Genomic DNA, 16083 nt, shown 5'->3' on the forward strand with positions numbered 1-16083 from the left:
GTTCTTGCTATGCAGTTCATGCTCATAGTGATCCTCCTGTCTTGGTCTCCCCAGGACTGGGATTACAGGCATGTGCGACCACCCTCGGTTTTGGTGTTCAACACAGCACATCCGGGGTTCCAGGCCAGCATGACATGTGGTACCAGGCATCAAACCTCAGTCCTTGTTCTTCCAAGGTAGGCGCTTAGACCACCAGGCTATCTCCCCAGCCCTGGGACTCAAAATTTGGTGAAATAAACTGAAATGAAAATCAAATACTGACATGCATTAGCATGTGTACATAATGTTTAAATAAAGTAATGTTAAACAATCAAAAACTCAGAAACTCTTGTTTGACTCGTATAATTCCCAACTATGAACCATTAAAGGCCAGCAATGATTAGTATTTTCTTTTTCACCAGTTATTCTTGGAGGGCAGCAACTATACCATATCATACCATACCATAGCATACCATACCATACCCCATACTATATTATTTTGTATATATATCCATAGAATATAGATGTATGCATACCACTTCAAGGTGTTTGATTAAGGGAGGCCACAATTTGTTCTTTTCTAAAATTATAATTTACTCAAACTTGAATTTTGATAAAAAATTCACATATTTGATATCTATATATGTAAAACTCTACTGAAATCCTACTTTTATGAACATGTATAAAATGTATAAAATGTTAAAGGAACTTTTGATTTCTACCATCTAACCACATTACTGTTAACAACAGGTTTTCTAAATCTAGAAACCTGACAAATGAGATGTGTATATTAATATGTTCTAACTCTGAAGTGCTATACAAATGTAAAATGTCATGAAAGCTTGTATATTCAAAATGTCATTTCACTTTTTTCCTTAAGTATATAAAAGCAGAAAATAGAACAGGTGGAAAAAAAAGAATAGCTCTGTTACCCACACCTAATTTGCTTCCTAATGAAATTTTCTAGATTTTTTTAAAATGCCACTCTGCTATTATAGTCTATGCAGAGATGCTTTCATCAAATACTCCATGTTTTGACTATTTTGAAAATTATCATTGAATTGATAATGCCTGAAACTCTAACGCAAGATAATATGAAAGCATGACTAGAATGATTAGACCCATAAACCAGTGAGAAAAATAAACCCAATGACAAGGAAAGCATATCCTTGCCGCACTGCACTGGGGCAAAGCCCCTTCCTGCATGGGTACATATCTTATATCTTCACTTCACTTCTTCCTTCATGTTTTTGCTTCCTATCACATATAATTATCAATGACTTATAAAAGCCATAATGATTAAATCAGTTACGATAGGCTGAATAATGAAATAAGAACCTATTAAGAGTTCGGCAGGCCATTACAGAATGATGAAACACTAGGTCTGAAAGAAAAACATCAACCAAAGACATAGTATATAAATGGTCCAAAGGATTAGATGAGGAATGGGTAAGAAAGTTACATATTAAAAAGGAATCAATTACTCGCAAGTAAGAAGTGTTATATATCAGGAGTAGAAAGTCTAGCATCCCCTCAAACTAGCGATATAATAATAAAAATACAAACTCAAAGAGACTGTTAAATGAGACAGAGTTTTAAGAAATATATTTCTAATACTCATACTGCCCTAAGAGGAAATTGTTTGGGGCAGTAAGTCTTTCTCAAGTATGATACTGACGCATACACAGTCCTGGTACTGTGCAGAGATTTATCCATAAAGCTAAAGATCATACTTCATAATTTTTAAGATTAGCCTCCACCTCAAAATTCAAAAATTCTATTTTAGAATTTTGAAGAATACATGCCAAAGGGTAATCATGGCACATGTGACATCAAGCTATCATTCCTAGAAACACATTTTTATGCTATTTGTAGGTTCAACATCTCTATAGTTTAGAAGCCTCCTTTACAAGAACGCCAATTTTAAATAGCTTGTGAGGACGACTAAGATTAATTGCAAAAAGATATGAAGCAAAAGGATCATTTTTCTCACAGCGATTCAACCTACCTGAGGCCTGCTAATACAGCACAAAAGCTAAGGAAGTTTTCAAATCTCCTACACTGGAAAGTTTTCCTTTCAAACTATTTTAATAACAAGAGACCTAAGTAGATGTTAGAGGATAGATTCAATGGGAGGAGGCACAGTCTTTCACAGTCAGTAAAAATTTGGACTGTTTGTTTCTATTGCTAAAACATCACAAATAAAACCCTGGAGTTAGAAATGTTAATAGAAAAACAGGAACTTAGGTATAAATGACACTGCTGTTCACCAAAAGCTCACACATACTGGAACATTCATCTCCAGCTCAGATTCACCTCATTTGGACTGTACTTTCTAACTTACTCACTTAGTTAACATTTTCCTAGGGAGCCAAACCACAAACTACAGAGAATAACCACAGTTCTTCCTTTTCATGAATAGTAAGAATGGGAAAACTTGCTTCTTGGGAATGTGTCTTCACTGAAATTCAAATTCTGCTTTCCAAGAAGTCAACTGGCCGGGAAGTTTCTAAGAAGAAACTAGGGGAGGCATGGCAGAATACAGGCGATACCACTCCACAAAACCCTAAATCAAAATCTCGATCTTTCAATCTTACATTAGTCAAAGGGTTAAAACCTGAGTTGAGTTGTACAATCTACAGGTCTTAAGTATGGGAAGAGATAGCTCCATTTATGGTCACTCTGGGAAATCGTTTTTGTGTAAGAGAACTCCCACTCTGGCCCCCAAATATTAAGTTGACACACGTTTCTGGGACGCGTCCTGAATCCTCAAATTTGGTGGGACTATAGACACAATTTTGTTTTCTGCTTCACAGGGTTTTCCAGAATTGTCATCAGATGACAGATTACACCAGCCATCCACAGGATTCAGAGGTAGCTCAGGCCATCCATTATGGGTTAAAAGCTATCCGGCGTGAATCAAGTCACAGTGGTAAGGAGACTACCAATACAAGGGGTCCTACAGCTTTAAGAAATACCCGGGGCATCTACAAGTTTTCAGAATGCAAACTATGTCAGCTCTGAAAACAAGAGGTACTGCATCATTATGGCAGGAGAAACAAAGCCAGCCCCCCCTTTTAAAATAGACAAAAAAAGATTGTTTAATAGGAGAGAAGCATTGGTCATTGATTCTTACTTCATTCACACTTTCTATCCAACCCCATCCATCTTCAGAGTGAAGAGATGACAGAGCCCAGTTAACTCTCTCCCTTCTTTGGACCCCCACCCTTTCTGCTCCACTATACCCAAATCAAGGCCTACCAACCCACCCTTTTCAATCTATAAGAAGCAGCGCTACAGAATGACTCTATATACTGGGCTTGCCCAGCTCAGGTGTGACTAAGGACCAGTTTTCATCGTATTACTTCAATAGCGTTGCCTTTCAGGTTAGCATGATTGGTTACGGTCTTTGCTAATCATCTTCAAAATGATCATTTAGTCATTCATGGCTGACCATATTCTACAAAGGAAGTAATGGGAAGACTCAAGGCAACAGAAAAAAAGTCAATGAACCAAACCAACAACCCAGAAACTAAAATATTTCATTTTTCTTCAGTGCTTCTGGCCACATTATCTGCAAACAAAAGTTCTCCAAGCAGGCAATCTCTGCATCAGTGCACCTGCTTAGTATTGGCTTGATGAGTTATCTTTTTGCTGTGTCTGCAGAAGCCAACTATAACACAATGGGTCACATCACTTGAGGGTCACTTGAGTCCCTCTACTCCCTGGATACTCCTCCCACCCCCTGCCTTCTCTTCTGCCCACAAAACCCTTAACTCCACCATAGCTAAGGATCCCAGATAGCTAAATAAAAGAGGTGGCCTCAAATACAGGGAAAAACCCTTAGGTCTCCAGTGTGAATCGCCAACGTCAATCCCCCTCCCCTCCCCTTTTCCTTAAGACCTGATGGTCTTCAGTCACACATCTTAAAAGAAAAACAAAAAACAAAAACACAAAGACTTACTTGTCTCAAGTCGATGAAGGCCAACTGCAGCGTGTCCTCCTGGAACCCAGGCACCGGGCCGGATCTGGCAAACTCTGTGGGAAAGAAAAGAGGATAAAAAGCGCCTTTAACTAACCATGGACAGGGAGATTGGCAGACGGATGACAGGGAAGACAAGAGAGGCTGGGGGAGAGGAGGACCAAGCTTCTAAGGAGTCATGTCTCTCTCCCTTCAGCTTCTTTGTTTGCCCTTCAAAATTCGTGTCATCAAAACACCATTAATTCCAGCATCCTGACAGCAAGGAAACTGTACTAATTCGACCTGAAATTTATTCCCATGAGCTGCGCTGGGCTTCAGAGTATTTGTTTTGTGAATGGACAAACAACTTGCAAAAGAGGAGGGAGTGGGGGAGAGAAAAAAGTTTTTCCTCTCAACACAATAAAATCTTCAGCTGTGAAACTCTTTTCAGTTCCGAAAGCTATTTATATTTTAGATCGCTGAAGGAATTTTCTAATTTCACGCCTGTCACCTCATTCCCCAAGCATTTATCAAAAAATATTCCCTGCCACATCATTAATTATTCCTTACTGATTATTTGTATTATCTCACAAGTGCCAACACACACACAACAGCAGCAGCAGCAGCAGCAGCAGCAGCAGCAGCAGCAGCAGCAGCAGCAATAGCAGCAGAGTAGAGGCTGCCCCAATCCAGTTCTTGGCTTTTGAGCAAAGGAGTATTTGCAGATATGAAACTGCCCATCTGAATGAATTTCACCATAAAATTAAGTGAATATCTTTACATAGCTGTCCTTCTGGTCTGCTTGCTATTCTTTTTTTTGTTCTATTCTTGACTTTTACTTTCATTCTTCTCTCAGTTTGTTCTTCTTTTCCCTTCACCCTAGGTTTCCCCTTAGGTCAGAAACCAGAGGAATGCTATTTGCAATTTGCAGTAGCGCCTTCAGTACAAGCTCAGTTTATGGCTTTGGCTTCCAAGTCATTAACAAGAAGATAACTGCACAGGGCTACAGGGACAAATACTAATAACAGTTAAGAATGTCAGGTTTTATTGTCCCTAAGCCCTGCTTATTAGGAAATCAAAAGATTTTATGTTCCCTGTACATATATATACATGCATACAGACAAAATTCCCAAGTTGGACTGTTACTATGTCTTCATCTTTGTTTGTGAAGCCAAAGTCTGAAGGAATTTAATATCAATTTATTTGAATAACAACTTCTATCTGTTCAATGTGAATATAAAAGGAAGTATTTTCCTTTCACATAATTTACCCCCAGTGGTAAATTTAAGGAAACTTGGTATCAGAGTTCTCTTTTGAAGTTAAATAAAAATCTATTAAGATCTTTGCATATGCCTGGAAAATTAATTTCAATTACTGGATAAATTTAAATGATGGTTTGTTAATAACAAGTAGAATTTTTATATAAAGATTCTTTTTATCTGGGAAATTTGTTGACATAACAGTTTTCATAAAAGCCTTACCACACTTTTGAAAATAATACTACCAAATTAGATTGTGAGATTATGAAAATATTATGTGAAATAAATTACAAAGCAATTAACTACACTAATTTAAATATAGCACAAATGTATTACACATCTCTATATAAATATCTGTATTATAAACATCTCAACTAAAAAGATTCCTAAATGAAAAGAGATAAACTATTACCATAACTAGTCATAGAAAAGTTCCTATTTGCTTTGAAAGGAAAATTCAAATGCCACTTATAAATTAATTCTATCTTGTATGCAGCCTAAGTTTTAAAAGACTAAAGTTCTTTGATAATAACTACAGTTACTCCTTTTGACAGCCTTGTGAGGCAGTCAACTTAATACACTTCCCATAATTGATGGTTTATTCTAAGATTGACAGATTATTCCTATTGATCCTACATCATTTGATTTTATGTTGCAGCACTGAAGCATTTACAGTCCTCTGGAAGAGTAGGAACCTTACTCACAACGACTAAGAAGATGTTCTGCTGTCCCATTTCTATCCAGCTCCATAGAATTACCCTGTTATACAGTTTCAATGCTTCGGAGCTGGCTATACATTTTTCAATCTCTTTTTTGGGCATTCTTCTTGGAACTGATAGATAAAGATGATGAAACCACTCAGAATCTGGATGTGATGCACGTGTAGTTCTCAGAGTTACTTTACAGACCTCATTTTTATGACACACTGAATCTTTAGGTTCCCAAAGGACATAGTGGCCTTTGATTTACCCTTTTATAAATCAGATTACCAAAAAAAAAAAAAAAAAAAAAAAAAAAAAAAAAAAGACAATTACACCAGGTATGACAAGGAGAAGTGATTACTTTTATTATGAAAATGTCTAATTACTGAATATTCAATTTCATATTTATATCTCTTTTCACTGCTTCATGTATATAATTCTTACTTTTTCATACACTCAAATTTTTTTGGAATAAAGATCATTTAATAAAACTTTACAAGTATTCCAATCAGTATTAACAAATATTATGTTTAATAAGTTATATAAATAGCATGATTCATTAACTGCATATACTTGTCACTGCTAATGAAAATTTCTACCAGTAAAGGGGTTCCTAATCTGAATATCAATAAGCAGGCTTTCAGAATTAATCAGCTCCCTAAAATTCTGTGCACAATGACTTTAAGGGCATAAGCTTTGGGGGTTACATCAATTAGAACTTAAACCCTTGTTTTCTAGGTTTGCATAAAATAAATTAACATCCTTGTGCTTCAATATCTTCAGTGCAAAATTCAGGATAATAAAAGAGCACTCTTGATAGTGTGCTGATAAGGATTAAATAATACATGGAAAGCTACTGGCAGACTGCCTACCATAACATAACTGATTATCGTTAAAATTAGTTTCTTTGTCTGAAAATGCATTTCTCTGGAAAGAAGGGTACAGCTTTCACTGAATTCTCAGAAAGCTGGTGGCCCACAAAAGGTTAATAAATACTGCTCCATACCTAGGACAAAATATCAGAAATTTGGCTACCATTCAGTGATGATTTAGTGAGTTGGCTCTGCAAGTGCATTTATAGGCAAATATTTAATTGCTTCATTGAAAGGAAGTTCAAATGACTAATTATTATTCTATTACCAACAGCATGGTAATTTTCATTTGTAGTCTAAAAATTCAATAAATGCATAAAATAAAACTGTAACTTTATGACTCAATACACTCTCAAATACGTGACTGCCCTGCTAGAGTAAAGTCTTTTCCAATATATGAAAATGGTTAATACCATAAGAAAGTATATTTTTAAAATGAAAACTTATACATAAACTGATTTCAATTAGATAAAATATAATATGCATAAAATGTGACAGTAAGCAATCTCCATAATGTTAACCAAGACTGCTATAGAAAGAAAGGTTATAAAAAGGTTTTTTATTCTTCAGATTTCATAAGTTGTTAAAATATATATCCAAGGAGTGGAAATAGAACCCAAGAAAAAGAAACAGCACACGTGCACATGCACACATGCACATACACACATCATGTAGCAGTACTAAATTAGTACTTTGTTTAGTGACAAGAGATATAATTTGTTCAAGATTTGGTATTACATGCAGCTAGGATTAGCCTACAAACCCTAATTCCCAGATACGAGAGGATGAAAACTACCCATGGGGGCTTAGGGGAGAGGCTTTCAGCATGCTGAATTGTGTTGATGACTGTCAAAATTAATTATATGTACACATACACAAAGAAGACTCCATTAGAGTCATCAATGAAAACTTTCCTTCTTTTGACATGACATGAATGGTCAATACATGCAAATGTGGACAAGTGGAACCAATGGATATATGGGTGATACCAGGTTTTCAGTATGTAGGTGACCTAAGTCAGCATAAAAAAACATGGATTTTGCAGTGTAACCTCAGCATCAGGAAACAAATCAAGGTGTTTAACATGTAACATAGACTAAACCCTTTCTTTGGTCAACCCCTGTCACTTGAGAAATGGGCAAAGTTCAGATGAGGCTGGCAAGGTGACTTCCTCTAAGAAGGAAGGTTAAAGCTAGGATGGCCACAGATCAACATAAGCCTGTTTTCCAGGGAATCTGGCTCTCCCCTGCATCTCTATCCTGTCATATACAATCATGATAGTGACTCACAGTCTAACTTGGTATCACGACCTGACTCCAAGTTCCAATTTGTAAACATGAAATACTTTTCACAAGAAAAATGGAGGTACACAAAATTACAAGAAAGGCATAGTCAATGAAGATACAGCAGGAGAAAGGAAATCACAAGCTTATTTTACTTAACAAATATTTAATAACCTCTCAGACACATACGAATCTTTGAGATATAGTAATTTTTCTTAAAAACAAAAGTAATTTTAAAAAATATCCTGAGAATTAACTTCTAGTAATCTTCACAATATAATAAAATGAATGTTCTGAAGATTACTTGTAAGCTGATCACAAAATTAAGAAATTAACATTAAGGGTAGAGAAAAAAATTAATTTTATCTGGTACATATGACTGAAGAAATCAAAACAGTAAAAAGCACATAATACTAAAGTATAATTAAATAGACATGGCTTTGAGAAGTCTAAATGACTTCATTAGTCTGTAACATGTGTATCTAGAGAGGGTATGTGGAACTGATCAAAAGGTTTTTGTTTTGTTTTGTTTTGTTTTGGTTTTTTTGGTGGTATCAGGGATTGAACTCAGGACCTCATGTTTGCCAGGCCGGCACTTATACTGCTGCTGAGCTATATCCTTGGCCTATATATATATGTATATATGTATCTATGTGTATATACATGTATATATATATATATATATATACATACACAGAGATACATATATATATATATATATATATATGACATAGATAGATAGATAGACACACATATATATGAAAGGGTATACAGGATCTCACTGCATAGATTGGACTCATAGTGATCCTCTTGTTTACAGCCTTCCAAGTACAGGGATTACAGGTGTGCACTACCACACCCAGTCTCAATCATGTCTCAGGGTGTCCCGGCAGCGGGGCAGGCACAGCAGGCCTGAGGATTGAACTTCCAGCCCCTGTGTCTGCCTAAGTAGTCACATTAATCTGTTGAGCTATTGGGCTAGCCCCAAAATATATTTTTGAAAAGCAAAATTAGTACAATGTCTGGAAAACAAATGAAATAAAAACTGTGGAAGGAAAACATAATTTATTCAAGTAACATAATTTATTCTATCCCTAGGTAACATCAATAGACTACTACTTCCAGTGCACTTCCAGTTCAGACAACGGACAAGACAGCTCTTGCTCAGTGGAACACAAATTTGGTCTAGGTCTAGCTGCCAGACAAGCAAGAATGCTTGGCACCCCAGAACCTAAAGTACATCCAGTGCTTGTTTATATCTTAAGATCACATCAGGTCACATGTGTTTTTGGCAGAATTGAAAAAATAAGAGCTGTTGTTGCTGTATTAACATAATGTTTTCCTGGTGTCTGGTTCCCTGGAGCAACAGATAAGAGGTGTGGTAGACTAGGAAGTGTGGCTCTGGGGAAGTTAAAGCCTTCTTGCATCACTTCATAGTGGCTCCACTAAGCTAATTACAGAGAGGAGTTGATGGACTCCACAGGGAATCTACCAGGCCTTACTGGTCAGAGAAAGGTCTGCCAAAACAGAAGGAAGTATGAATCAAGAACAATGTCAAGGAGATAGAAAAGGACAGAGAAGGTAAAGGGGGCAAACTCCATGGAGATTTAGACTCTTTAGATGTTTTAGGAAGGAATGGGAACTATTTAACAATTTTTTATATTTAACATTATACTTAATGCTGCATTACACATTTGAAAATTTAAGAGGTTAGAGCTCATACATGTGTTCTCATCATAGTAAAAGAGAACGAATAATGGAAAAATACAACAATACAGACTTAAGAGAAAATGTTCTACAAATCAAAAACTTGTATCTATAATACACAATGCATCATTAAGCTCTACAAAAATGATGATAATAAAACTTTGAAAATAGCCAAAGATACTAGACAACACATGAAAATGTCAGCAAGATGGTATAAGAGATTGTCCTATACTCATATTCTCACAGAACAACAATTTTGCAGTCATCCATGGCTAAAAGTGTTTTACTTGGAGTACCATGATTTAGAGAGGAGGTTATGAAATCCTGTGATAGCCCAAAAATGGGTAGGGTTCTTTGAGAGGATTCATCTGGGCTTAAGTGGCTGGCTTGTCTACCATGTGCCTGAAATCACACCCTGAAATGGTCCCAATGTCCTGTGGATTCTGCAAGACTCCTATTTGTCCTTGGTGGGCTCAGCTACCAAAATCACCCACCAGATGAATCTAGAAGAGGCATGCCTACTTGCTACTTGGGTGATTTGACTGCTGATCTTGTCTTCACTGTGGATCTAGAAATTGCCCTGAGACTCAATTCTAGCATCTCTTAAGTATGGCAGTCTTGCCTACAGAGAAAATCAGAGGAACATATGCCAGTATACTACTGTCAGCAGGGGTCTGCTCACTGAACAGCATCACAACAAATCAAGAAAAAGCCCTGACGTTGACTCTATGACCTTTTTGGCTATTGGCTGAGAGCAGTCCTGACTGCAAAGAAAATCAGAGGAAGTTGACACATCCAGTAATGTCCCCAAACATAGGCCAGCAGATCTTGGTCATATTTGGGGATCTTAAAGCAGTCCAGGGACTTTGTTTCAGTGTTCTCAGTTATAGTCAGGGGCCAATATTGCTGGCTGTCATTCATGATATAACACCAGTAATACCACCAGTAAACTCTAAAACAGATCTTCATATTATAACTGCAACCCTGTAGCTCAGAGTCATGGGGCAGCCTAGGGCAAAAGGGATCAAAAGAGATCTAGGCCTTCCAATTGTAGAATACACTGTGAACCCAGTATAAACCACATAACTAGCTCCAATCCCATTCAATCACTATCCTACAGGCAATCTTAGGAACTGGGGAAAAATCTATGATTTAAGTGCTTTTGTCATCACAAAATTTCATTTTAAACTTAATTTCTAATATAACAGTATTAGGAAGTATAAACTACAAAATGTTACTAAGATATGACCAAAAAATGGTGGCTGAGTGATGTGAGTTGTATACTCATGAATGAGACTAGGTTACCTTATGCACAGGCTGGAAAGTCTCTATACTTTGCTTCTGCTTTCTGCAAAGCTTAAACACAGTTCCTTCACTCTAGAGAATGCAGCATGAAGATGCCATTGTGGAAGCAGACGGTAGCCATTATCAAACAGCTGAACCTGCTAGTATCTTGATTTTCACAGAGTTAAAAAATACATACCTACTGTTTATAAATTATCCAGCCTCACTTACCTTATTGCAGCATTACAAATGAAATAAGCAAAGACCTAAAGAAAACTCTACATACTTAAGTCAGTCTTTACAGAGTGGAAGAAATGTTTACTCCTTCAAATGTATAAACACCAAAGCAAAGCTAACACGATAACAACAAAAAGGAGCCAAATGTGATACCATTCAAGAAACTCAATAGCATTTCAAGTGTAGACTTCAAAGAAATTAAGATATACACATTTCTTGAAAAAGAATTTAGGGGCCAGGGATGCAGTTCGGCAGCACAGTACCTGTCTGGTAAGCGTATGGCTCTGAGTTTGAATCCTTGCATGAAAAGAAAAAAGGAAATCACAATAACCACCTTTGAAAAGTTCAATAAAATGCAAGAAAATACATACTGACAGATAAATAGAATGAGAAAGATAAAGAGAGTGAATAGCAAAGAAATTTAAACCATAACAAGAACCAAGCAGACATCAATGAGTTAAAGCATACAGTGACAGAATTGAAAAGCTCAGTGGAGAGCTTCAACTGCAGATTCAATCACACATCAGAAAGAATTAGTACACTCCAAGCAGGTCATCTGAAATTAAACAAGTGAAGGAATAAAAATGGAAAAAGAATGAAAAAGAAAGATACGTAAGACACCAACAAGCATGTGCATATACAAATTATAAAAGGTCTAAAAAAGAAGAGAGAAAAATGGTCATAAACATGATTTTTAGGTTTTTTTTTTAAACCAGGGATTGAACTCAGGACCTTGTGCTTGCCAGGCTAGTGCTTATTTTACTGAACTATCTCTCTGGCAAGATTTTTTTTTTTTTGCGGAACCGGGGATTGAACTCAGGCCCTTGCTCTTGCCAGGGAAGCGCTTATTCCACTGAGCCATCTCCCCGGCCCCTGGCAAGATTATTTTTAAAAATATTACTGTATGCTATCAAATCATGGGAGGAAAACAGAAATCATAAAATACTCCCAAACAAGACTAACCAAAAGAAAATATATGATACATAGTTAAAATAAAAACTAAGAAGTCTTGAAAGTAGAACAGGAAAGAAATCAAAAGAAGCACATTTCTATTACAATGAGTTTTTCAGTAACAGCTTTGCAAGCCAGGCTGAAGAAGAAAGATATATTCAAGATGCTCAAAGAAAAATATGGAACACTTGCTACCAATTAGTATTACAATCAGTAAAGTTGCAAAGGAGCAATAAAGGAGAAAAACATAATTTCAGATGATGGTAGAAGGAAATTTGTCTAAGAGGAAATGTTAAGTGGAATTTTTCAAGTTGAGAAAAGATTATACCAAGAAACAACACTAAAACATGTGAAAGCATAAAGCTCAATGGTAAGAGGGAATATTTAGTTGAATTCAGAATATTCCAATACTGTAATTGTATACTCTGGTTTCTTTTCAAATTGTATAAATCTTTCGCCTTTTACCAATACTGTAATTGTGGTATACAAATCACTTTTCATTCTATCAGAGGAGCTGAAGATAAAGCTGATAAAATAATCAAAGGTCCAATAATTTGTCATTGGATACATGATGTGTAAGAGATGAAAAGTATGACATAAACGGCATGTCTGGGAGAAGAGTAAAACTGTAGTTATTTAGATGAGATTGAAGTTAAATTGCTATCAGTCCAAAACAAAATATTAGAAGAACTGTAAAATATTTTAGGTAAGCCCCTTGGTAACTTCACAGAAAAAAGAAATACAAAAGATAAAAGTTTCTAAATGTACCACTGAAAAAAATTCAACAAATCACAAAGAAAGTAGCAAATTTGGAAGAAACAAATAAGCCACAGTATAGTCCGTATATCCTAAAACAGCAGAAGTCAATACTTACCCATCAAGAATTATACTATTTTGAAAGTTTTACTTTTAGTACTATATGATTGCAGTACATAATGATTACCTTCATCATGGGTAGTTGGTACACCTACGTAACAGGTCTTAAGTCTTTTTTGTTCTTGACTTCCCTCACTAAAGTGAAATAGACCAAATTCTCTAGCCAAAAGACACAAAGTGGCCAAATAGATTTAGAAGAAAAACCCAACAATATAATGCTTACAGAGATTCATTTTGGTCTTAAGAACAGACTGAAAATGAGGGGCTGGAAAAAGACATGCCAATCAAATGATAACTTAAAAACAAATGATAACCGTTCTAGCTATTTACATCAGAGAAAAAAGCAAAGTCTCATATGAACAAACTAATTTTGAACTTAAACTAGAAAATCACAATAAAGTCTAAAATGAGTAGCTAAAAGGAAATACTAAAGAAATAAAAACAGAATAAGAAAATAACAAAATAAATACAACTGAGGGTAATTTTTTTTCTTTTTTTCTTCCTTTTTTTTTTTTTTTTAACTTAAATAAAGACAAACCCCTGGATAGCCTAAAAAAGGGGAAAAGAGAAGTGAGTATTCAAGTGAATAAAATTATTAATGAAAAGACAGACATCATAAATGATACCAGAGAAAGAAAAAGAATTCTAAAAGACGACTGTGAATACATAGTTCTATAATGTTTGGATCCCAAAGGGGAAAAAAAGACAAAAATAATTATAAGGAGAAAAAAGTCTCTTGGAAACCACTCCCCCAGGAAGTGAAGGGCCTTCTACTGGGCTGCCAGCCCTTGGCTGAGTCTCTATGATGAGAAACAAGAGCAGTAATCAGAAGACAGAACGTGAACTTTCTGCGCACTTTGGATCTCACAAACTGCAAGCTGCTCTAGGAACACACTGATAGCTGCCTATCTTAGGGAACTAAGAAATAAAACATCAAAATGCACCACATTTTCAGGTCTAAGATTTAACCTGGAATTTGCAAGTGCTCAATAGACTTCAAAGTTCAAGAATAGCTATATCAAACAGATTTTGCCAGTGTAATTGTATTTTTAAAATATTTTTATTGAGAAACAAATAGCAATGAGACAGTTTCACAACTGATTACTAGTACATTTTCAGTAATTAATACATTGCATTTTGTTGCCTTAGTGGTTAATCATTGTACAAGATGCAGACCTGATATCCTGTCTCAAACACTATTAGAACAAACCTCTCTATTCACTGAATTAAGAGAATGGAGCTGTATATCTATCCTAACTATTTTGAGTATACAGATACAAAATGATCATTCATTTGTATCCCCTTTTTTGGTTAGTTTTGTCAGAGAAGGGCATTCCATTGTCATCTAAATACTGTCGGTGCATGAATTCAGCAAAATATCCCAATATAGTCCAAAGTCCATAATAGTAGTGGGTTTTCCATATGACTGTCAATGTTTGAAGTTGTTGACTTGAGTACTTTACAGCTCATCATATTGATATGGCCTTACTTTTTATACTTCATTTTCATACTTTTCTGCTAGATGGTTAAGACCAAGACAGATCAAGACCTATGTAACAAGAAATGTAACTTTTGTATCTGATAAGGTCAGTCAAATCCCCTCAGGATTTAACCTGAAACCCTGTACCTCAGTTTGTAGATCCTTTGTCAGTGTCAGCCATATGGATGAGTCACAGCCACTGCTAGACCAGTTTGCTCTCTGTGAAAGCTTGAGAGAATGTTTTCTCTCCATGTGACTCTCCTTAGAGTGCAATTGTATTTTAAGGTGAGGAAACAGACTCCTGGTGTTTCCTTATCCATCTAAACACATTCTTAATTTTATGGCTCAGCAATTGTGTTATTCAGTTATGAAAACTTACATCCACACAAAAAAACAAGGATCAATGTTCACATTTAGAACTGCCAAAACTTTATCCATAACTGCCAAGGTTTGGAAATGACAAGATGTTCTGCAGTTGGGGAATGAATAAATGGAATCGTATCTAGATAACAGAATTTTACATATAAAGAAATGGGCTACCAATGCTTTAAAACACACAGAGGAACTTTAAATGCATTTAATAAATGAAAGAAGCCATGTGAAAAGGCTATATGGTATGATTTAAATATATGAAATTTTGTATAAGGAAAAACTATAGATATAGTAAAGGATCACTATTTCTAGATGGTATAAGTGAGGGAAGGTTAAACAGGTAGAACACAGTTTTAAGGAAGAAAAGTGAAACTATTCTTTGTGAAATTATAAAGGTAGATACATATTATTATTCCTTTGTCAAATACACAGAATGTACAACACCAAGAATCAACCCTAATATAAACTATGGACTTGGAATGGTAAGGATGTGTTATTGTACGTTCATTCATTGTAACAAATGTAGCAGTCTTAAGGCACACTGCTAGTAGAGGAAGAGGCTGTGTACATTTTAGGTAGGTCAGGGAATATAAAGGAACTTTCTGTATTAGCCAAACTACTTTGTTGTAAATGTAAACTGCTCTAAAAATAAAGTCTGTTAATGACAACGATGATAAAAGAACAGAGGACAGTGAAGGTGAGCTATAATTTAATCTCAGAGTTTCTTTGAAAATAGTCAAATTTAAACTGCTAATAATAAAATCCGATACCAAATTTCAAACCAGTACTCTCAATGGGTTTATAAATGTTTCTAAAATTTAATTATCCCAGCTTCTTTTGCTTTGAAACACAACTGAGAACTAGAATAAATAGACATAGTTTTTTATGTAAGGAAGTAATCCTCTATAAACTAAGCAGTAGCCACAAGCCACAAGTATGAAGGGCCTTACATGATGCTGCTAAGCAAACAGGCCAATCAATCTCCATTTGGCTGAATCATGTACAGTTTCTTGAGAGGAAATGAGGGTTCAGGTCCTTGCAGTGACTGATGTGAATGACAACATATATTTACCCATCTTAAGAGAAATAAATCTAGAAAGAGGAGAAATGATTTCTATGTC

General features: G+C 35.7%; 1 protein-coding gene across 2 annotated transcripts in view; it reads right to left on the reverse strand.

The window, feature by feature from the left end:
- Window positions 1–16083, reverse strand: part of Exoc6b (exocyst complex component 6B) — a 650136-nt gene that overhangs the window by 138170 nt on the left and 495883 nt on the right. For both annotated transcript variants that reach the window (XM_023718391.1, XM_004634081.3), the window contains one exon: window positions 3944–4017. In XM_023718391.1, coding sequence (XP_023574159.1) covers window positions 3944–4017 — 74 coding nt within the window. The remainder of the gene's footprint in view (window positions 1–3943; window positions 4018–16083) is intronic.

The sequence above is a fragment of the Octodon degus genome, unplaced genomic scaffold (assembly GCF_000260255.1).
Source record: "Octodon degus isolate 3935 unplaced genomic scaffold, OctDeg1.0 scaffold00058, whole genome shotgun sequence".
In the NCBI taxonomy this organism is placed as follows: Eukaryota; Metazoa; Chordata; class Mammalia; order Rodentia; family Octodontidae; genus Octodon; species Octodon degus.